We start from the raw sequence: 23899 nt of genomic DNA on the forward strand, positions 1-23899 counted from the left end.
GAATCAAAACAGGCTAATGAGTGTTTTTACAGCAAGTAAAAAGTCTGGATGTTTTTTTTTTTTTTTTTTTTTTTTTTTTTTGCAAACAATGGTCTTAAAGATGAAACCTCATTATACATGTCCAAAGAATAAACGGATCAGGACAAATGTGGCAACAAAGTTTCAACTCGGGCAACATTCCAGCAGGTCTGATGCAACAGGGCTGCAACAAGAGTTACATCTCCATAGTGTAATATAGTGTCCTTCCTCGTCGCATGTGGTTATATAGTGCTCTACATGGGTCTCTGTGCTTAGATTTGTACTTTGATATACACCCAGTCTGGTTTTGGCAATCTGGACCCAGTTTAATAATCATCAGAATTGACTTACCCTCTACATTTCAAAAGGAAATGCATTTCTAAAACGCGAATGCAGTGAACTTTAATCGAGATCAAGCGGGACATGACAAAGTTTTGCCGACTGAAATGTGGACTCGAGGTTGAAGTTCGGACTGAACTTGCTCCGTTAGTTTGGACTCTGTGCTGAGGGGCGCGGCGGCGGATGGATACGAGCTCATGTGATGCGGTTACTGTTTGGTTTGACGTGATACTCCTCTGTTCTCCAAAACTTTTGAACGATTTATCGTGTAACCGATCAGCCTCGACATCAAATGAAGAAGAGTGAGACAATGTTCTACTAAATTGAAAACGTGAGCTCTTCCACTGCGGTTTACTGCGCTCACAGAAGCTCTTCAGACCGGATCACCTCAGCACGATGGAGTAAGTGTCAACTTCCATTCAGACTTTTATATGAGCTGCAACTTCCAGTGACAGAGTATATCTCAGTTTAACTAGTTTTCAGAGTTTCTAAAGTACAACAATAACTTGCAAAAATTGTATAGAGATGGGGTTTAATCATGACGTTTTGTTATGAAAGTGCACTTAAAATTGCTTAACTGGGTTTCTTCATATTTTCTGTACTTTTTAACAAGCTTCATTTTGAATAATGTAATGCTCTATTTTTAGGCTCCTTTTGATGCCTTTGGGTGGGTTTCTAAAACAATATCGTTTTATTGTTTTAAATTAGAATAACTTACCATATAAACAGTATAAACTACAGTACAAAGTTTGTTTGTTTTGTTTTTTAACTGTAAAATTTTTTTGTAGTTAATATTTTAAGACTTTAACCTTTGTTTCACATTTGGCACTGAACTTGACTAGAGAGATCATATTACAGAATAACAAATGACCTCTAGCAAAAGGTCAAATTCAGATTAAAATATCTAGATTTATTTTATATTTAAATTATAACAAAATATTGCACTCCATCCTATTAATTTAGTCAGTTTAGGTTAAAATAATAAATTTGTGTAATTAATCTTTTTCACGACCCTGTGTTTTTAGTATTAAAAAAAGTGAAATTCCATAAAATGAAATGTTTGAGCTTGTGTTTTGATTAAAATTTCTGACACCTGGAAAGCGGAATTAACAATTGCATTTTATTTATTTTTTTATTTTACTTATTTTTTATTTTTATTTTTTTTTTTTACATTTTCATATAGGTTTCAGTTTTTCGCATCTCTTTCCTGTATGTGGCATTTCTTCGATTCTCATGCATTGTACGCAATTCACCATTTCAACCGGAATACAGCAAATTGTGGCGGCATAGATTATTCCCAGGAAGACTCCCCTCATTTGCACAGCCGGCTTAAGAGCTCCCTCTTTCCTACTGGCTAACGAAGGCCAATCATAGGTGGAGGGAGGAGTCTGCACAGACGTTGGACTAAATTGGTAAGCAGTACGACACTTTTATTTTGTCCGACTGTTGGTGGGAACCGCACTGCAGCGTGTGTGTTAATGGCGTACAGTAAGTAAAGCAAATATTTTGGTGATCCACATTGTTTCATCTTTTTTTTTTTTTTCGCTACTTACATAGCTTAACAGAAAAAATATATAGCTATTATTAGACCATTTGCGCAACCATGCATGTTGAAAATATTTCATTTGTGCGTTCATAAAATGCTGTTGAATAAATCAGATTGTTTTTTCTCTACAGATTGGATGACAAAAACTTTTGACGCTTACCCAAATTCAACTTCCACGGAATCCTCTCCTGGTTCCTCTATCCCACCTTCACCTCTGGAGCATGATGTCCAAATGCCCTCCGACTTGGAGGTTATGACCACTCTTCTTAAAGAAGAACTGGCTCAACTGGAGGATTATTACCTGTATGAATCGGCACCTATGAAATTGGAGAAATGGCAAAAAAGTGACAAAAGCTTGCAAGCTATGGCTACGCAGTCATACTATCAGTTACCCTGCGCTTCGTACAATGTAAACCAATCTGAAACAAATCCCAGGCTGGTTTCCCTAGCAACTGGAGATCTCGACCTGAGAGGCTTCTGTGGGGGCTCCATGAGCCGACCGAAAATGTCTCGACCCGGCCCCTACAGCTACATTCGGACACACTGCAACAGCCAAAGAATATCAACGAATGGATGTAAGGATGTCGAAGTGTTTGAGAAGGAAACGTGGACTTTCAAAGGGACTCATTCAGGTTATGCAGAGCTGGCTTTTGACCAGTGCTCTGTCGACAGATCCTTCGGAAAGAGCCACGCGAGTGCAAAGAAGGTTCGAGAATGTGCCATACTGTTGAAGGAAGAAGAAAAAAGTTGCTTTACGGAAGACGTGCTTTACCGAGCAGAGATGATGAGAAGTTACGATCTCGGCGGGACACTGGAGCCCCACCACAGACGGGAGGGCCAGAGCCATGGGATGAAGATGCTCGGCCACGACGGGATTGCCATGCCCATTTTGCAGTGTGCCGAGAGCGAGAGCTGTCCGCCGTATAAACAGTCCGAAGTAGCCGAGTGCTACTTTCATCAGATCACTGCCAATTTAGAGCCATATCACGGCTTCATGAATGAAATCGATCAGCCAATCAGAACTGGGGCTGTTGATATCCAGAATAATGACTACTTGCACCACGAATGCCTTGGGGATCAAAGCTTTGAATGTCTGTCCGGAGACAGTGTTGGGTCCTCTTTGGAGTTGCCCCTCCAGAAACCACTACAAAGGTCACGGGAAAGTCAGTGTGTATTTAAGCCAGATGTTAAAGTAGGTTCCTTGGAGAGAAACCATGGAGAACGCAAGCAGAAGAAGAGGGATCAGAACAAGTCTGCTGCCCACAGGTACTGTACCCACTTCGTTTTTGGTGACTCAGTCAAATGAAAGTGCTAGAATATTGCATGTGTTAATAAAAAGCAAGCATGTTTGCTTCAAATGAGCAGAAAAGCTGAACCATATTATTTTATTCCACAAATGTTGCCAAAAAACAATAGGTACCGTCAGCGTAAGAGGGTGGAGCAGGACTGTTTGGAGGAGGAGCTTCATGGTTTGGAAGGGCGGAACAGAGAACTTCGGGACAAAGCAGAATCTGTAGAGAGAGAGATTCAGTATGTGAAAGATCTCCTGATTGAAGTCTACAAGGCTCGCAGTCAGCGCTTAAAAGAGGATTCCAGTGCCTAAACCGTCTTTTACCAGCATTTCACTTATACCAGACTCTGACAGCATGTTTTTATGCTCTAAATAGTTAGTAACAAAAAAAAAAATCAAGAGCTCATGTATTAAAATGGTTGTGTTTTTCCAAAGCGAAATCCGCATGGTTTCATGAAACTGAGAGCATAATATCTGAAGCACTGTGATGATAGCCTTGAACACATACTAGCTTGGTATTTCAATTTACAGTGATATATTTAATGAAAAGCTGCCCATCTCAAGGTTTGACTGAATTTCTTTCTTCACAATCTGTGCTACTTTTATTGAAAGATATTCTGTACAGGCTTGCTCCATTCTTTATTTATCATGGAAAATCAGCACAACATGAGAATTTGTAATAATGTAGCGACATGGTCAAAATTCTTACTATTGTAATAATGCAAAACACTGCAATGTATAATGTCACTACCTTTTTTGTTGTCCGTCTTTTAGGTTTTATATTTTCATGTATTTTCTTCTATTTCTCCTTTATTTGTGAAATATCTCATGTAATTATATTTAGAATACAGGAGAAACAGCTTTTGAAGTTATAATTAAATTGCTTTAAAATAAATTATACATGAAGGTTAATAGCATATTAATGACTGAATTATTTTTTATGTTCTTTTTTTTTTTTGCCTCAGGTATGGAATGCATGTCTAATACATTGAAAAGCATGATGGGTTACAATTTATTGCATGACCCAAAATATGAAATGAATGCTTTTGTGCATTATGACAATATGTAGAATTTTTATTTTGCCCTTTTGTTTTATACTCATTAACATAGTGCTTTAAAAAATATGTGCTTTGTTTCTTCTTTTTAATTTAGAATTAATGTATGTAATAGGTATGAGATATAGATTGTTTTTATGCTGGTTTGCGGAAAACAATCACTGTCATTTGCTACAGGATTTAAAATTCTGAAGAATTTGAACGATTTCAACTTATTTGAACAGGTGCACATTACTACAGTAGTTTACTGTGCCTCTGAAAACAGACAAGAGTAGCAAATCTGAATGCATTTATTTCTGCAGGTTTTAATGTGTTTCAGAATCTACCAACACTTGATTAATAAATACAAATTATATTGTGCAGTAATTCTTATTTTTTGGTTGATTAAAATGTCAATAAATGATTCTTAAATATTTTACGAATATTGTGATGGAAAATTATTGCGCTTGTTTAAACACGCACGCATTATGATAATAATAATAATAAAGAACAGTTTATCTAAATAAACACCACTCGGGTGGGGTTGGGGGGGGGGTAATTTTTAACACGACATTTAGAGACAAATCTCTGAAACCCATCAATTTTTGTAATGTAGCTATGTGAACTGATAAATTCACCAGTCGATCTTTTATCCTTCATTAGAGTTATTGCATTATTAAAGTATATTGTATTTATTATTAGAGTATAATTTTAACTTTTGTTAGAATTTATTATTATTAGCTATTATTAAATTTTTCAATACTCAGAATAACATGCAATAATTTTCGTATTTGAGCCGAAAATTGACGGCAAACCGCTGTCGAACTGCTACTCTTTTAACAAGCTACTGATTTTATATAACCCATTATAATAATGATTTCCCCATCAAATTTCTAGCAGGTTAGACGTGTGGCTGCTGTAATGTGTGATGTGGCCTCACGATGGCATCAAAGGAATAAATGAGACTGCAGGCAGCGCTCGTGCTATTATTTTTGGCGAGAGAACCCCAGCCGCTTTATTTCAGCCTACATCACAGCGCTCACAGCCTACATCCTGTATTACAATTAACTGTTGATAGAAAAACATACAGTTGCAGGAAGAAATGTGTGAACCTCTAATTTAGAATATATTTCTATAAAAATCGGTCCTAAAATATGATCTGGTCTTATACTAATACAGTGTAAAAATATATATTTCGAATTATAACTATTATTATTACTTGATATTACTATTTACCATCAATTTTTAAGTGTCAATTATTTCAACCCTGTTTTTTTTTCCAATTCTTTTTTTTTTCGTGTAGATAAATGCAGTGTTTAAATATCACGCATGCAAATAGCACATTTCTGTATTTTTCCACGTAATAATTCGTGACTGTAAAAAAGCTAATCATAAATCTCCAAAAGAGAAGTCTTTAATTCAGCAGATTTCCATTTAAATGTGGTCATGTAGAAATTCCATTCATTTAAATTCCCTTCGTTTAAACTCTGATTCAGAGATTTTTCAGTTTCTGAAATTTGTATGAACTAAACTGGTAATTAAATAAAGAATAACATATGAAATCATGAAAAATGATATTTTGGAAACAACATTTTGTAATAATTATTTAAAAAATATTAATATGTACTTAAAAATAGCTGGGACAAGTTTTCTGGCCCTGGGGATCACAAGATGGCCCCGACCGATCCATTTTTTCTTTCTTTCTTTCAATTATTCCAACTAAACTGAACAGTGCAATGTCATCCTGTAAACGAATAGCTCATATTTAAATATATTATTTATTAGTTCTTAATTGGGGTATCCTCTCCTACTTGTTTAAAGCATTGTTAATCCCTACAGTCTGTTTGATACATAATCATACAAAAAGAGAGAGAGAGAGAGAGAGAGAGAGAAGACAAGCACTACACTCATTGCAAATAATTGCAGACATCCCTATTATTGCTTTTTAATCCGGAGGATGAAAAAAGTATTGTACAAGCCGTAACATGCTAGTGGAAGAATATATTCACATTATCTTTGAATAATATGTCTTTCCCCCAAAATGCATGAGTGTGTGTTAAATATTTTCCGTCTAAGAAGAACACAATGGATTGTTTTTTAATATTTCAAAATCATAGCCCCATTCTTCATGTTTAATTCAAGCACAGCATTCACAAGCAATGATGTGATTAAAATCAATATTTTCTTCCTGGAATCTTTTTAAGCCTTTGGTGAATCGCACCTGCCGTCTTTATTTCCAATACCGGAATTCCTTTCAGCCTTTTAATAGGCAGTGTGTGATGTGACTTCTGAAGAAACAGAGCTGGGAAATGCAGAACGGAGAAGGATGTGCGTGAGAAGCTGAGAGGCGTTACCTTGTGGCCCTCAGGGCAAAGGGCATTTCACTCAGCAATCTCTTTACCTTCCAGCTTATCATGCTTGAAGGAATATAAGAAAAACAGTCTGACAGCACTGGCATCGCTTCAAAGAGTGTGTGTTCGCAGGATGAGTAAAGTACATGCGCATTTAGACACACCCCACACATCTTTCAATAGAAGGCTGCTATTGCCTAAAGTAAAAGTGATTCTTATCTATGGGTGGTGGAATTTGGCAAGGGACAGATTTCACTCTTAAAAAGAAATGTTCTTTACTGGCATCTACGGTCCCATGAAGAATTTTTGACATCCATGGAACTGTTCCATTGCACAAAAGGTAAAATGGAAACAGTAACAACAACAACAAAAAAAGATTATCTAGATTATTGTTATAAATGTTCACACAAACACAAAATGGTTCTGTGGCATCAATGCAAAACTTCATTTTTAAAACTGAGCTCCAAAAATGACAACCCTGCCATTGTTTACTCTCCTTCATGTCTTTACACATCTGTAGAATTTTATTTCTACCGTGGAACACAAACTGAGAAATTTTGAAGAAAGGGCTGGTTGCTGGATGAAAAGATTAGATGCAGTATATAAACGATAACTAAAAATACCACTGCTTTTAAGCATCAAATAGGGCACAAAAGCACAATTAAAATACAGTACATGCATCATTAAAGTGGTCTATATCAGTGGCTCTCAACTTTTTACATCTCTCGTAATTGATACAGTTCAGATTGTGGATCTCTTTTCTAACAAGTTAATGAATCAGGGGAGTTAAATAAGGTAGACATACAAAATGTGCAGAGCGTTGGATCCAGTGGGACTGGAGTTGACAAACACTGGTCTATATATTTCAATTGAAGTCACACATCAGCATGAGTAACAGAGAAAAAGTCATTAATCTCTGAAATGCTTCCCCTCCAGCCGTGTCCGGATCAATGAGTTAGAGAGTCACTTGAGAAGCCGGATCAGTCATCTCTCATGAACTCTGCAGGAACTTTCTAAGTAGAGCGAGGGCGGATGTCAAGATTTTCAGCGTGTAATGTTTTAATACCAGTCTTAAAGCTATTGTACGACTTCTGAAGACTTGTCATATGAATAACGGTTATGGCTATTGTTTTGTCATTCTGGTTGCCCTGCAGCCTCTTTTTATTGCTATTCTACAAAAAGCAGATGGGGATTCTGTGAAATATATCTTCACGTTCCACAAAAGAACACAGGTTTAGAATTACATGAAAGGTGTGTATATAAAAGATTTTTCATTTTTGAAACGTTAAAATAGAAATTATTATTACATACTTGCCTACACAGAGTACATACAACACAGACAGCAACAGTAGAATGTAACCGCTTTATTATTTTCCCCACAGCATGTATATATGTAACAGAAACTGTGCCTATATCCATAGAAAGACTCTCTTTTTTTACTCTCTCAACAAAGCAAGCAGATAATTACACTGGTATCTCATCTGTACAAACCTGCCCCATAATGCCTCTGGCACAGAGCTGTGCAAGAGATGACTGATAGGAATCCAAAAACTCATAATTTAAGTTTATGAGAACTCCTCTTCCCAGAGTAATGCAAAAATAACTCCCAATACCAATAATATAAAAATCTCTTCTGTATACGCAAAGATAATCACAGACGTGGCCAGAGTTATGTTATGTTATCACAAATCTTTGACATTTTATGACCAAATACTTAATCTGCAATATTCTACATACTGTTTATTTTCACACATTATGAACTGGCAAGAAAAAAAAAATAGCATTCTCATTTTTGTCCAGTAACTTAACACATATTAATTAAAAACTAAAGAAAAAAAAAAATTAATTATCATGAGGATGTTCAATTCCAACTCACATACACATACACTCACATTATAATTGAAATACATTTAGATAGACGAACACAAATGTCTTAATTCATACCCACTCCCCTATATCTATTTTGTTTCTGAAACCATATATATGTTAATACATATTAAAAAAAACTAAACCATAAAACTAAACTAAAACATACTATGTACTGTAAGATGTCTTACAATAAAACATAAATGAAGCCCTAGATATATCATAAACATACAGCACCCCCATTATATCTAGTATACAAGAGATACGTTTCACCCTCGCTGTCTCTGTGTAACATTAACAGCGTTAAATGCCCGTTGATTTAATAATGTAAAACAGAAAAGGAGAACAATTACAAAACATGAATTCTAAGATATATTAAAGAATATTACCATTACCTATTACAAAAAATATGCTAAATACCATGTTGTTGGAAACCCCTTACAGTCCCTGATACAAAGAACAAATAGGTTTCATTGTGTCTGAGAGTTAGACACCTTTAAAAAGAGCTTTAATCAGGATCACACTCATGGCTCTGTATTATTTGTATACGTGGAACCTCATTATTAATCACAGCCAGTGTTAAGAAGCTTTTTTTTTCTTTCTTACATAAGCACAAAATTTGATGAGAATATTTTAAGCATCTCACCTCAAACACTAACTTGCAGTATAATTTCTAAATCAAATCATCAGAGAACAAAGTTCCTCTTTGTTTTCATACCACTCTAGCAAATAAGATATCGATATAGACATTTAGAGTCAGTAAGATTTTTTTTTTTTTGGAAGAAGCCTCTTATTCACACAATGACTGCTATTATTAAATTTAATTAAAATAAAACAAAATAAAAAACTAGTAAACAAAAAATAATAAAACTGTGAAATACTATTAAAATTTTAAATTACAATTTTCTACCTTTTTTCCTATTTTAAAAAAGTTAATTACTCCTGTGATGGCAAAACTGAATTTACAGCTTTTTCAGCAATCTTCAGTGTCACATGAACCTTCTGAAATCATTCCAAAAAATAATTGCTTATTATCGTCATCATCAACAGTTTTTGCTCTTTAATATTTTTGTGGAAACCTTTATACTGTTTTGGGGATTCTTTAATAAATATAAAGTTCAAAATAAGCTATTAGTTGACAGAGAAATATATTTTTTAACATCCCCAATTGCCTTTACTGTCACTTGTGATCAGTTTAATGCATCCTTTCTAAATTGATCTATTAATTTCTAATAAAATAAAATAGAAATATAAATCTTACTGACCCCAAATGTTTTAATTTGAGAATAAGAATACACTTGCAATTTTGCAAAAAGGAAAATAACACCAGTAATATTTATATATTTTGCTGTAAGTGTTATTAGGAAACATACATGTATATTATTGTGCGTAAGCAAAATACAACAACTGCTTTTTTTGTCAAAATCTTGTCTTCTAAAATTCAGAATCATAAAAAAAAAATCTCTCAAAATCAATAAGAACAAAAAACAATTCAGTTCCACTTTTGACACAGTTACTGCATTTTGCCTTTGTACACCAATATACATAAGCATTACCGTCTCCTCCGTATCAAAACTATTTGCTCTTGGAGCAAATAGGAATGTTGGCATTTGACTCGCAGGTCTTACCACACTTTTATTCCTTTTTAAACATTTTGCTACTCAAATGTAACTAACAGTGGAAGTTTCACAGAAACCAGCTAATGGGCAACCATTGTGTTTTTGCTCCCCACTTTTCACCTGAACATGGAACAAAATCTACAGTTGCATAATACATAGCTTTACCTTGACTTGAAGACTATCCTCATCCTCCTTTAAGTAATGTGTGTGTGTGTGTGTGTGTATACACGAAAAGGAGTACATATATGTACATTTTGTCTTCAATGGCAAGTAAAAGCTTGTATTCACTCAAAAACATTTACCGTCAGTTAACAGCACTGCCTGGCTTGACAGAGAAAACAACTCTTGCTAGAAGCAGCCGCTCCTAGATCATGTTGTTTCTGGCCTGTAAATAGAAAAAACAATTCAATAATCACGTTTAGAATTGCTGTCATGAACAAAATGAGTTATGTACCAGGTTAAAACTATCTGTTTAACACCATTTCAAACACGATTCTCTGCAGAACATCAAGATTAAACATGCCTAACACCTTAATTTAATTTGCCTGAAAGGTTGCTTGTTCACACAGATTCAAATCAATAGCTCTTTTCATCACACTGAAGCAACCCTGATCTTATATGAAAAAAAAAAAGAGAGAAAAAAAAATCCTACTCTAGTGAATCATGTTGGCCAGCTGCAGGTTTGTCTCTCATTCTCACCGGAGCGTGTAAATGGCACTCCATTTGAAGGAGACACTCTAGCGTTTCCATCATCTGCTCCTTGCGAAGGGTGTGCAGTCTGACCCGTCCTGCAGACTCGCACAGCTCCAGCTCACGCACTGTGTGGTTAAGAGATACTGCCGCACACTGCAGCGCACTGAGCCCTGCAAAGCAAATACCATGAATCCATGTTCTTTACACATGGTAGAAATACGCTTCTGATTAGTCATTGCTTTCATCAAAAACAAGCTGAATGTGAAAGCACATTGATTAAGCCAGGGTCTAAAATTAGCACAGTTTGACTGCTTACTTTACCAAGAACTACAACTTACTGCATAGTTTAAATTGCACGATGCATTTAGTTTTATACAAGTCCTGTAATAAAGTGGTCATATATAAAGTAAGTTAAATATATAAACACATATCTCACTGTGCCACTTTTGAATTTATGCTACCAAAAAAAAAAAATTAACAAATTAACATGATGTGACTATATATGAAGTGTATAGACAAATTATATAGATTTACATAGTCATAGAGACAAGAAATGTATATGTGTGCTGGGCAACAATTACTTTCATCGCAATTAAATCACAATGAATTGCATTGTTATGCACAAAACTCAAAATATATTCAAAAGTATTGATGAGCTCTTTTTTTTCCCCATTTAAAGTAGGCCTACTACTATATGAACAAAAGTGTAAATAACATTTGGTTTGCAAAAACTTTAAACAAATAAGGTGCTTTTTACAGCAGTGTTCCTTTTACATAATATCAGTTAAAATATTTATAATTAAAAATAAATATAAAACAAGCTATTTGTCACTGCCAGGACATAAACATTTTTATAAAAAGTATTTTATAGTTTGTTATAGAAAAAAAAAAAAAAAAAAAAAGTTATGCTTAAGAGTCCAGAGCCTCGATCATAACATTATAACAGGCACCGTCCTATTAGAGACCCGCACGCAGGACCTATTGCAACAGAGTGCAGCATGGGACAACACTATGTGTGGGTAGAGACTTGTATGTGTGGGATGGGGGAGAATAATTAGGATGTGCTCACACTAGGCAATCTTAACCGAGCAGGAACGTGTTTGACCCCCAACACCCAGCTCGTTTTAATAGTGATTGCTCCGTTTAGCAGTCCCTTGCTTGGTTGGAAGAGGTGGGCCAGAGAGTGGTTCAGTTATACATAGATCAGTGAGTGTGAGCGCTAACCACTCAAAATAATAAACCACAAAGTTAACAAAATGATTCACTCAACTGTGTTGAGCGAGAAAACAAGCGTATGTGCACCAATAACTGCGCTTTGTATCTGCTGATTGCTGATCGAGATTTACATGCTTGGCTGACTGACCCTGTATACTCTCATTCATTTCATTCACGAATGAGATGTATCAGTTCATTCAACTCTTTCACCTACGAGAAGATCGTATTCGTTCCCTACATTCAACAAGTCACATGCTCCGTCACATCTTGAGTAACTCTTTTTGACAGGATGAAACAGTTCACAGAGCTGTTCACTAGCTGCGTATGCGCTGCGCTCACGCGCTACTGTGGGAGGAACTTCATTGAACAAGAAATTAGTCTTTTACGGTCTATGTTGAGTGTGATTCGTTGACAACTATTTGTTCACAAACTAACCATCATAGTGCAATTACCTATAGCCTATATTAATAAGGTTACCATACGAAGTTCTAAGTAGCAATGTAACTTCCGTGATGTCCCCAATGCACGGGGCAGGTAAAGAAATTTTACTTTATTTGCGGGGCGGGCTGGGGCGGGCCAAATAATTTAATAAAAGCGGGAACCCGCGGGTTGGAAAAAACCCAGACCCGCACAATCACTATTGCACGCGCGTTTGTATACACACACTATTTATTATTGATAGTGTTAATTAACATTTACCAATACATCATTAAATTGTATCTGTGAATATAATTTAATAGACCTGAGCTAACAATGAACAGTTGTAATTGTATTGATTAATAAATCAGATGCAAGATGAACATTCAAAGACACCACATTCATCTTTGTTAGGATAACATAAAATGTTATTTTATCATGAATCTAGGAAATCCTAATATGCTTTCTAACAGCTTCATGTGTAAGAAAACATATCAATTTATTTTGGATTTAAGCGCATAGTTAAAGTTTCACCGTGACTAAGCTGATAAATGTCATGTTTACATTTAATAATCGTAATACTGTATGAGTTTACCTTACGAATCCAGTCTCTGCATCAGTAGGAAAGCGATAAAACAAGCTTCCCTTTCGAAAGGGAATTTCATGCAGTGTCCTCTAGAGGGTGCTAGGGGAAGTATGACCGGTGTCTGAAGCATGAATGAAAATCGACAATGAACTTGACATTGGCAGATGGTAGCCTATAATGTAAACAAAGCGACTGTTCATAAAAGAGCACCAGCAGAACACACCATCCTCTTCTTTGTCTTCAAGCCTTGAGTACGGAAGCACATGCATTTGACTCACGAGAGAGAAGGATGCGCTCACCGTTTGCATTCCCGGAACTACTAGAGCAGAGGTCGGTACTCTAGTTTTTGTCAACTTTTGCACGAATGCGTTGCCTCTCGGGGGAGTTAAAGAAGCTTAATGCGATACATTTGCTGCGGTTTCTGTTCTTGCCTGATTCTTGAGGCAATTTAGTGTTTGAACAGGGTGTGTGAGATGTGATTGCATTGAGAATACCTATATGCCTGCTTCTCTTTGAGAATTTAGGGCCTCTCATCCCGGGGAGCCGGGGGCTGCCGAGGCAGTTAATAAGGCAAATCATGGGGATTGTAGGTGGGGCAATTAAAGGAATCTGACAAGGAGTGCTTTCTCTTTTGGAATTCTTTTTTGTTTCTATTTATTTTGCAGAATAGGAACTGTGTATAATGTGGGATATCTATATTATTGGTGAAGGAGGCTCCTGACTTGGTGTAATAGCAAGTTTTTTTAGTTGTTAAGCTCTTGTTTGAGCCTCCTCATCCTCTCAGCCCAGGTACGTGTATTTAGGTTAGCATGGTTTCTGCTATGCTGAGCACTATTTTGATTTGCAGTTATTTCAGGTTGGGATGCTATCTGTGAGCCTCACTGGTCAGCTGTTCTTTAGCCTGGTAGCTTCCCCGTCCCTTTGAGGGTCGCTATGCTGAGACCACATTTCCTAGTGCTCTCTCAACAGAGCTCTGTGGCTGTTTGGTTGTTAAGCTCTTCTGGGCCTTCTTGATAAGTCGCTCTTCAGGTCGAGCTTTTGATTACTCCTCTCACCTGAGGGGCCTTCATACCGATTATGACACTTAGGAGCATGGTTAGTACTCCTAGCTTAGTACTCTAATTTTTGAGTCGTTATGCAGTGTACTCCACTCCCCAGAGCTCTGCTTAGACAGTGCTATTTGTAAGTAGGCTCTATCGTGAGCCTCACTATCTGTGTCTAGAGTGTAGTCAGGTCTCCTCTCATTTTAGAGAGTCATTATGCTGAGACCTCCACTATTAAGAGCTCCTCGACTAGGGTTGGGTGTTGTTCGGCTTCCTCTCATTTAAGAGAGTCATCCTGTTGAAGCTTCTGCTCTTCAGAACTCTGACTTTGGCAGTGATATGAGTTATAGGCTCTTTCTTTTGAGCCTCACTGACTGCCTTTGGCGTCGAGTGTGGCTAGGTCTCCTCTCATTTTAGGGAGCCCTTATGCAGAGACTTCCACTCAAGCTCCCCTACCAGGATTGAGCAATGTTAGGTTTCCTCTCATTTTAGAGAGTTATCCTGCTGAAGCCTTCACTCCTCAGAGCTCCGCTTAGGTAGTAATTTAAGTTGTAGGCTCTTCCTTTTGAGCCGCACTAGCTGCCTCTGGCACCGAGTGTAGCTAGGTATCCTCTCGGTTTAGAGAGTGGTTATACTGAGGCCTTTACTCTTAAGAGCTCCTAAACTAGGATTGAGTGTTGTTGGGTTTTCTCTCATTTAAGGGAGTCATTCTGCTGAATCCTCCGCTTTCCAGAGCTCCACTTAGACAGTTCTATTGGTATGCCTCGCTAATTGTCTCTAGTACTGTGTTTAGTCAGGTCTCCTCTCATTCTAGAGAGTCATCATGCTGAGCCCTCCACTCTTACGATTTGTTTCTAATAGGGTTGAGTCATGTTAGACTTCCTCTCATTTAAGAGAGTCGTCCTGCTGAAGCCTACGCTCTTCAGAGCTCCATCATTGGAAGTGATATGAGTTTGTATGCTCTTTCTGTCAAGCCTCACTAACTGCCTCTGTCGTTGAGTGTAGCTAGGTCTCCTCTCACTTTCGGGAGTTGTCATGCTGAGACCTCCACGCTTAAGAGCTTCCCTACCAGGGTTGAGCATTGTTAGGTCTCCTATCGTTTTAGAGAGTCATCCTGCTGAAGTCCCCGCTTAGGCATTAATACAAGTCATAGGTCCTTTCTATTTGAGCCTCACTAACTGCCTTTGGTGCTTAACTAGGTCTTCTCTCGGTTTAGAGAGTTGTTATGCTGAGGTATCCCCTTTTAAGAGCTCCTAAACTAGAACTGAGTGGATTTCCTCTCATTTAAGGGAGTCATTCTGCTGAAGCTTCCGCTCTCCAGAGCTCAACTTAGTCAGTACTATTGGTATGTAGGCTCCTTTTTGAGAGCCTCGCTAACTGTCTCTAGTGCTAAGTGCTGTTAGGCTTCCTCTCTCTAATGGGAGTCATCCTGCTGAAGCCTCCACTCATAGTAAAATGAGTTTGAAGGCTCTTTCTTTCAAGCCTCACTAACTGCTTCTTGAGTTTAGCATGTAGCTAGGTCTCCTCTAGCTTAGGGAGTCGTTATGCTGAGACCTCTACTCTTCGATTTCCATACTCTGGCGGGTGAGTTAGTCTATGACGATTAGAGCTTGAGCCTGCCAGTAATGCCTAGTGTTTCACTAGCAGGGATGCTATTCCTTGAGTCTTGATTTAGGGAAACAGCTACCTGGGGGCACATCCCCCAGCATGGCAGTGCTGGTATTTCATTCCCTTAGCGCCGTCTAAAGGACAGTGCGTGGAGTTCCCTTTCGAAAAACAATTTAAACAAAATCCCATTCAAAAAAACCATTCTCTCTGGGACGATACAACCGCAGGTTTTTGCCAACAAAGTGACATCATAGCTCCACCACTCTATAGAAAAGCTTAAATTTTCTAGTGAAAAAACTCCTAAAACCAGCCTTAGCTGATTGATTGCTTTGGCTGTTCTCCCAAGCTGATTTTTAAGTGATTTGGGACACTTTTTTAGCAGGCCAGGCTGGTCTTAGCCAGGTTTATTTTTTTTACACTGAATAAACTGGTTTTAGCTGAATAAGAATAGAAACATGCTAACAACATGCTACTAACTTGACAATCATGCTAGAAAAAATGTTAACAATATGCTAGAAACATGCTATTAACATGCAAATTGTGCTAGAGATGTGCAAGTAACTTGTTAATCATGTTACAAAAGGTTATCACCCACGACAGTAACATGCTAATAATGCTAGAAACACGATAGCAATGTGTTAAACATGCTAGAAACATGCTAGCAACATGTTAGTAACATGGTAATCATGCTGGTAACATTCCATGCCAATCATGCTAGCAACATGTTAGTAACTTGCTAGTCATGTTAAAAAAGGTTAACACGTTAACAACTTGTTAAACATCATGCTAATAACATGCTAATAATGGTAGAATCATGCTAGGAATGTGTTATTAACTTGCTAATTATGTTAACAATGTGCTAGTATATTGCTAATCATGCTAACAAACATGCTGGTAGCTTGCCACCACCAATGCTAGTAAAATGTTAATCATGCAACATGTTAGTTCCTTTTTAATTATGATAACAACATGATAATCAAGCTACAAAACATTTTAGTAACTTGCTAATCATCCTAGTAGCATGCTAACCATGTTATAAACATGCTAATCATGCTAGAAACATGCTACTAACATGTTAATTGGGCTAGCAACATGTTAATCATGCTAAAAACGTTTTATACCTATCTGTTTTTCTGATAGACTGTATTGACTTGAAACCATTCAAACTTTAATCTTAAAAACATTAACTTTTAAACTACTTCAAACTGAATATTTTCAGACTGCAAGCTTTTCAAACTTTTTCAAGCCAACTTAAAGTTTGTTTAAACTTAATTAATTAACTAATGTTTACTAATAGAACCTTTAAAAGGGTTACCAAAATATTTATAACTGGTACATATTCTTAATTTACTGGAACAAAATGTATACTCTGCCAACAAACGTTCAACTACTAGCTCAAATATTTAATTATTAAACCACATCACTTTATGTCTCTCCTTTGTAATGCAAATTCTAATTGCAAAACATGTTCAAATGAGTCACCTCTTTCACAACAGGGTAATAAAATAATAAGTTTGTGACTAGTACTGCTGGATTCTTCACCAGCGTAGCCACTGCCTTACTGCAGCAAAACTTAAAAGATTTGGAAAATGCCAACTTGAACAATATAAAAACAACTCAGCTGATTGTTATAGAAATCAGCAATAAACATGTTTTACCGTTTGCATCTCTTTCCTCCAAATTAATATATATGCCATTTCTCATCAAACTTTTCAGGACCTGTCAAAAAAAGATATTTAAAATATGAGTGAATTTGTAGAAGTAGGAGCAGGCTATGTATGTTAATACTCCAGCACCACATAAAGATTTTACCTCCAAGACTCGAATATATCCATTCTCTGCACTGAGATGAAGACATGTTTTCCCATATCGATCCTTCACATTGATATTTGCACCAAGTGACACCAAATCAGCCACCATGAAGTGTTGATTCTTTTGTGCAGCAAGATGAAGGGGAGTCTGGGAAGAGAAACAGGCCCATGCAACATTTATGTGTGTTTGTCTAGTGACTGACACTCAGAGAATATGCATGTATGATTGTTTGTCACCTTTCCCTCTGAATCTTTGATATCCAGTTTCTTCAGAGCTGCCATCCTTCTGGCAATAACGTACACAAGAGATCTCTTTCCCTCCTCAACAACTTGGTGTAAAAGACTGTGGAGAGAGAATGAAAGCAGTTACTTTTCACTGCATGATCAGCTCACCTTGCAATGTCATAGAATTGCTAATTGTAAACAGCTGCGTTTGATGGGTGGAGTACTACAGGTCTATTCCTCTTTTATAGAGTTTGAAAACACAGTCAATTCAACCGGTGTAGTCTTTCAGGATGTTTGTCAGGTCTGTGCATGCAGCCATTACCAACAATTGTTCGAGTCACTTAAATGCAAGAAGGTTTGTTTGAAGACCCTCTGTGAAAATCTTTGTTGGAACTGATATGCTTTAGATTTCAGCTGGGTTCCCATTAATTTATTTTAGTCTGCTCGAGAACTTAATAATGGGGTTTGTCATAAAGTTGGAAGTGGAAAACAAATGCAGCTGCTTATTGAGCGTGACAGCAACGATGGGAGACCCACTTTCGTTCTTTCTGTATTTCATAAAAAGTTTCAAATGATAAAGGTGGCACTGCAAAAAGTACCCTTGCAATTCTTGGTACTTGAAGATTATTTTCAGAAAATGTGTGCATTTTCTTCATTTTTATAAATTACAGCCGCCTATGAAAGATTAGTCATTAGGATCTGCATGAAGAAACCATTTGCAACGGCTTCAGTAAATTCTTGAAGTACAGAAAAATTATCTTACATCCTTCCGTTTTTGTCTACAGCAAGAAGCTCTTGGTTCGATATCTCTTTCAGCAGAGTCTCCTCTCTTTCCAGTTGAGTCCAAAAGAAGGTCACACCGCTCCACTCTTCCTGCTGAGAGTATGGCCATAGTGGATAGTTCATCTTTTGAGAAGAAACCTCCCAGACATCTGGGTTGGGACTGGCGTTTAATGAGTTTTGTGGAGAGGGTACCTGGTATTCGCATGAATTGGCAGGAGAGCAGCTCATTCCATATAGATCATCATACCTGTACTTATCTGACTCATAACTACTATAGTCTTCCTGATTCCCAAAGAAGACATCAGCACCCTGGCTGTAAGTTGGAGATGGGTAGAGGCTGGACACAGAATGAACAGGGGAGGTTGAGGAGGGTACAGAGTAGCTTGGAGACAGAGGCATCTCATTCTCCTGGCCATGTGTGTTCATGACACCTTGTGGAGATGCATCTTCAACCCAGAACTTAGAGTATGAACCTGAAGGGCTTTTATTTGGCGATCTGGTTAACTGACAGGTCTTGAGATCCTCTTCCAGCACTTCTACTATAATTGCAAGCTCATCAAGGCTTTTTGTTTGATGTTTCTTCTGTAACAGACATGAGAAATTCATCACAGCCTGTCTTTGTAATATCAATAAAGTTGCCAAACAAGAAGCAAGTTTTGCAATGGCAAAAAAAAAAAACACCACTCACCAGAAAACGTCTCTGGTTTCCACCTGTGTTAACTCGTTTCTTCTCCCCTTTGGACCAAACACAGTGCTGATTAGAAACACAGTGAAGTTAAAATGATTATGCTGACATTTTATATTTCTTAACCTCACCTTTAGAAGCTTTTGAACATTTTCCCTATAAAAAGACAGGATCAGAACATAAAGAGCATGCCTCAGTAGGACCATAAAAGACTATAAGACAAAGAATCATACCTGCAGATCTTTTGGGTCAATACCCTTGGCTATCTGTATATTTCTGAGCATGTCCCGCACTGGCATTCTCACTCGGACTCCAACATACTTCTTTTCAGAAGTAGACTTGTGTTTTTTTGGTCCTTAAGGAACACAGGCTTATTAGAGATGCAGCAGGTTAACTAATAAACTGCATCCTTCAATATAACACAATGCAAATACAAACCTTTTAATGTTTTCCAAGTCATATAGCAATATATATACACAGTACAGACCAAAAGTTTGGACACACCTTCTCATTCAAAGAGTTTTCTTAATTTTCATGACTATGAAAATTGTAGAGTCACACTGAAGGCATCAAAACTATGAATGAACACATGTGGTATTATATATGGAATTATATTCATAACAAAAAAGTGTGAAACAACTGAAAATATGTCATATTCTAGGTTCTTCTTGCCTTATAAATGGGGTTGGGACCATCAGTTGTGTTGTGCAGAAGTCAGGTGGACACACAGCTGATAGTCCTACTGAATAGACTGTTAGAGTTTGTATTATGGTAAGAAAAAAGAAGTTAAGTACAGGAAAACGAGTGGCCATCATTACTTTAAATGAAATGAATTGAAAGTGTCCCCAAGTGCAGTCACAAAAACCATCAAGCGCTACAAAGAAACTGGCTCACATGCGGACCGCCCCAGGAAAGGAAGACCAAGAGTCACCTCTGTTGCGGAGGATAAGTTCATCCGAGTCACCAGCCTCAGAAATCGCAGGTTATCAGCAGCTCAGATTAGACACCAGGTCAATGACACACTGAGTTCTAGCAGAAGACACATCTCTAGAACAACTGTTAAGAGGAGACCGTGTGAATCAGGCCTTCATGGTAGAATATCTGCTAGGAAACCATTGCTAAAGAAAGGCAACAAGCAGAAGAGACTTGTTTGGGCTAAAGAACACAAGGAATGGACATTAGACCAGTGGAAATCTGTGCTTTGGTCTGATGAGTCCAAATTTTAGCTCTTTGGTTCCAACCACCTTGACTTTGTGAGACGCAGAAAAGGTGAACGGATGGACTCCACATGCCTGGTTCCCACCGTGAAGCATGGAGGAGGAGGTGTGATGGTGTGGGGGTGCTTTGCTGGTGACACTGTTGGGGATTTATTCAAAATTGAAGGCATACTGAACCAGCATGGCTACCACAGCATCTCGCAGCGGCATGCTATTCCATCTGGTTTGCGTTTAGTTGGATCATTTATTTTTCAACAGGACAATGACCCCGAACACACCTCCAGGCTGTGTAAGGGCTATTTGAGCAAGAAGGAGAGTGATGGGGTGCTGCGCCAGATGACCTGGCCTCCACAGTCACCGGACCTGAACCCAATCGAGATGGTTTGGGGTGAGCTGGACCTCAGAGTGAAGGCAAAAGGGCCAACAAGTGCTACGCATCTCTCGGGGAACTCCTTCAAGACTGTTGGAAGATCATTTCAGGTGACTATCTCTTGAAGCTCATCAAGAAAAATGCCAAGAGTGTGCAAAGCAGTAATCAAAGCAAACGGTGGTTACTTTGAAGAACTTAGAATGACGACATATTTTCAATTTTCCACACTTTTTTAATGTATATAATTCCCCATGTTAATTCATAGTTTTGATGCCTTCAGTGTGAATCTACAATTTTCATAGTCCTGAAAATAAAGAAAAATATTTGAATGAGAAGGTGTGTCCAAACTTTTGGTCTGTCCTGCGTGTATACAACTACACAAAATATGTAAACTATCAAAATGGTACTGACAAGGCAGCTAAACACTATCTCGGCCCAACAGAGAGATAATCATAAAACCGATTATATCATCTCAAACCAGCACATCAGCTCAGGCTTGTTTTAACCGTTTCCCCCAAATAACCTATAGGGATATCCGAGAGATTAATCTTCTCCTGGACAGTGTTTTGGAGAGAGTTTGTACCCACCTGTTTGACTGGTGTAATTGGCTTTATTGTCCCCTGACGTTTTCTGGCTCGGTACCGGTGGATTCGGTCCATTTGCGTGTGAAGGAAGTTCTGCTGGCAGCGGTGACCCGTTGCACGAATACTCGCGCTGTTCGGTGTGTTTAGGTGGCTTCTCGCGCCCTGTGGCCTTTACCTGACTGCTCACCATCCTGATACCTGGTTATAAAGCTGAATATAAAAGTGCCACGCGTTCGGAATGTTATAACAAACGCAGAATGGTCGAGTAATGGGCTGCTAACCTGCTAGTCTTCATTCAACAGGTGTGTCATGTCAGTTGCGGTTTGTTTTCATTACCTGATTTGAGGAGGCGGGACAGCCACAGCATATTTAACTCACGAGTTTTAACATGCGAGAGAACAGTGAACCCATGTGGACCAAAGCTGTTCAGTCCATGATGTAGGCCATTTATAATAACATATAATAAAGAAAAGAAACAATCTTAGCCTAACAAAAATTTAAATGTTAACAATGTCTATCTAAATATCACAGTAGGCTACTACAATTTATTCATTTATATATACGTGAATACATTTATAAATTTATACAATTTACACATTTATTCTGTAAGTATAATTTATTTCAATCTAATGCATATATTTAATTGTTATTCCAGAATAAATTAATATACACTATTTAAACAATATTTTTGAATTCGTAAAGGTTTTGAACAAACAAAAGACTCAATAAACCAGAGATATGAATCCAAATGCTGACAAACTGAATAAAGCGTTTTTGTTTTTCATTTATTTTTTATGTCATTTTCATTGGCATAACCTAGCTTCCACCGCTGCCGCTCTCTATCGCTCCATTAGATCATACTGACATCTACCGATGACACACGAACACACACTCCCTCTAAAAATATTCCGTTCACTTTTTATCAGTTAGTCCCTGAGATGCTGTTATTATAAATCTAGTAGGCTAGCTACTGTGATTAATACAATACCAACAATACTTACAAGTAATTATTTTCATATTTATATTCATATTTATAGGCCATTATTTACGTGCTGTTTGTTTTCCTGCATGCGTCACAATAGGTTATATTTTAACACCATCACACAATTTAAGTTATAAATAATAATAATAATAATAATAATAATAAATGGTTTTGTTAGTTACAAGCAACACGAAATAGTCAGAATGGCTATATAGTAGGCTAGCCTATATGTCAGACGGCAAGAGGCAAGGACATTTGTAAACATTTGTAGATAACACACCGGTAAATACCATATCTGTACATTCATTAAAATTATATATATATATATATATATATATATATATATATATATATATATATATATATTCATTCTATAGCCTATAGGCTACCTGTACTGTGTTATCCCTATATATTTCTGCACTATCATGTTTGGAGAATGTCTTTCTTTTGCACTGGATGCTCCTTTCGTCGAGTCAAATTCCTTGTGTGTATAATAGGTAATAAAGCTTTTTCTGACTTCTTTCGTGCAACATATGCTAATTAGTCTAATATGTCAATGTCAATTAGCTATTATTGAGCGTTTACACGCGAAGTAGGTGAACTGACCCGACGGGCACAATCTAATATTCCAGTTTTATATATTTATTCAAAATAGAAAGTATGGACGTTCATCTATAGCCTATTTTTCTCATTCAGCTTGTGTGAAACTACCCATGTATTCTTAATTCATTCCTTTTCAATAAATCATTATATATATAATCATATATATATATAATATATATAACCAAATGATTAATCCACAATAATTACATTATTCTTTCTTTCTTTCTTTCTTTCTTTCTTTCTTGGCAGTCCCAGTCAGAAATCACTGTACGGTATGGTTTCGTTATAGATATTTATTTTGTAGCTATCGCACAGATAAGTGCTGTGTTTCTCTGTAACACTAGATGGCAGTGCTGCACTGCACTGGAGGCGCCACAGCAGGATCAACGTATCACAGTCATCGTCATATTTGTTTCTAGAAATCTGTGACATACAATTACAAATATACTGAGAGATAAAATAAGTGTTAACACATTCCAATTGGCCTCCTTAATCTTAATCAATATGAATGATGGAATATAACACTGCTGACAGTTTTATATCTTAGTTACACATAGTCTCGTGTTTAAGGTCACAGAAAAGGTCCAGACAGAGAATTTGAAATGTATTCATTTTAATCTACTTTTCAACTACACTTGTGTTACATTTCAAAACCATGAGGCCATTCCCAAATGATAAACATTTGACTTTTTCTAGAAGAGATGAAAGGATCATCATGACTGATGTCAGTCATTTTGACTGAATAATTTGCTTTATGCACTTTATTAATGATAATATCAGGGTTGATGCATAGTCTGCATGTTCTACAAATCAATGCTGCATTAAATGATTTTGTGCTTTGCTTTCTATCACTGTACCAGTAAACCTAATCTCTCATCTCTGCAATTCTGTGAACGCTTTCCTAATATTTCAAGATTAAGCTCTGATAACATAATGATGCGGGACAGATGGTCTTTTGCTTATTTTTATTGTCAAAAATTCCCTAGAAGTTTAGAAATGTCTGATAAACACGA

At 37.1% G+C, this 23899-nt stretch overlaps 2 protein-coding genes across 6 annotated transcripts; one reads left to right on the forward strand and one right to left on the reverse strand.

Annotated features, from left to right (window-relative positions):
- Positions 1–253: 253 nt before the first annotated feature.
- LOC127973074 (uncharacterized) lies at positions 254–4667 on the forward strand. The gene is made up of 4 exons (XM_052577104.1): positions 254–758; positions 1541–1769; positions 2035–3169; positions 3320–4667. Exons 3-4 carry the CDS (start codon positions 2040–2042, stop codon positions 3504–3506), a joined length of 1317 nt encoding a protein of 438 aa, XP_052433064.1. The 5' UTR covers positions 254–758; positions 1541–1769; positions 2035–2039; the 3' UTR covers positions 3507–4667.
- A 3261-nt stretch (positions 4668–7928) lies between these two features.
- Positions 7929–21627, reverse strand: LOC127972177 (NF-kappa-B inhibitor zeta). Of its 5 annotated transcripts, XM_052575509.1 has the most exons (11): positions 21305–21627; positions 19364–19485; positions 19262–19286; positions 19134–19180; positions 18638–19027; positions 18426–18538; positions 17675–17780; positions 17439–17585; positions 17285–17345; positions 10764–10927; positions 7929–10449 (listed from the first exon to the last, which is right to left on the reverse strand). In XM_052575509.1, the coding sequence occupies exons 1-11, from the start codon at positions 21489–21491 to the stop codon at positions 10429–10431; spliced, it is 1383 nt and encodes a 460-aa protein (XP_052431469.1). In that variant the 5' UTR covers positions 21492–21627; the 3' UTR covers positions 7929–10428. The 5 variants fall into 5 exon arrangements, with proteins under 5 accessions (XP_052431469.1, XP_052431466.1, XP_052431465.1 ...); XM_052575506.1 differs by having other exon boundaries at positions 18426–19024; XM_052575505.1 differs by having other exon boundaries at positions 18426–19027.
- Positions 21628–23899: the final 2272 nt, after the last annotated feature.

This window comes from Carassius gibelio, chromosome B15 (assembly GCF_023724105.1).
Source record: "Carassius gibelio isolate Cgi1373 ecotype wild population from Czech Republic chromosome B15, carGib1.2-hapl.c, whole genome shotgun sequence".
Lineage (NCBI taxonomy): Eukaryota > Metazoa > Chordata > Actinopteri > Cypriniformes > Cyprinidae > Carassius > Carassius gibelio.

Bases quoted from the DNA above. Each gene is read 5' to 3' on its own strand.
- LOC127973074 (XM_052577104.1), top strand. From the start codon at position 2,040: ATGACAAAAACTTTTGACGCTTACCCAAATTCAACTTCCACGGAATCC. The intron at 3,170-3,319 runs GTACTGTACCCA...AAAAAACAATAG, and splicing joins AACAAGTCTGCTGCCCACAG to GTACCGTCAGCGTAAGAGGG.
- LOC127972177 (XM_052575505.1), bottom strand. From the start codon at position 21,491: ATGGTGAGCAGTCAGGTAAAGGCCACAGGGCGCGAGAAGCCACCTAAA. The intron at 19,028-19,133 runs GTGAGTGGTGTT...TGTCTGTTACAG, and splicing joins GAAACCAGAGACGTTTTCTG to AAGAAACATCAAACAAAAAG. The intron at 10,928-17,284 runs GTAAAACATGTT...TTTGCTTTGCAG, and splicing joins GGAGGAAAGAGATGCAAACG to GGCTCAGTGCGCTGCAGTGT.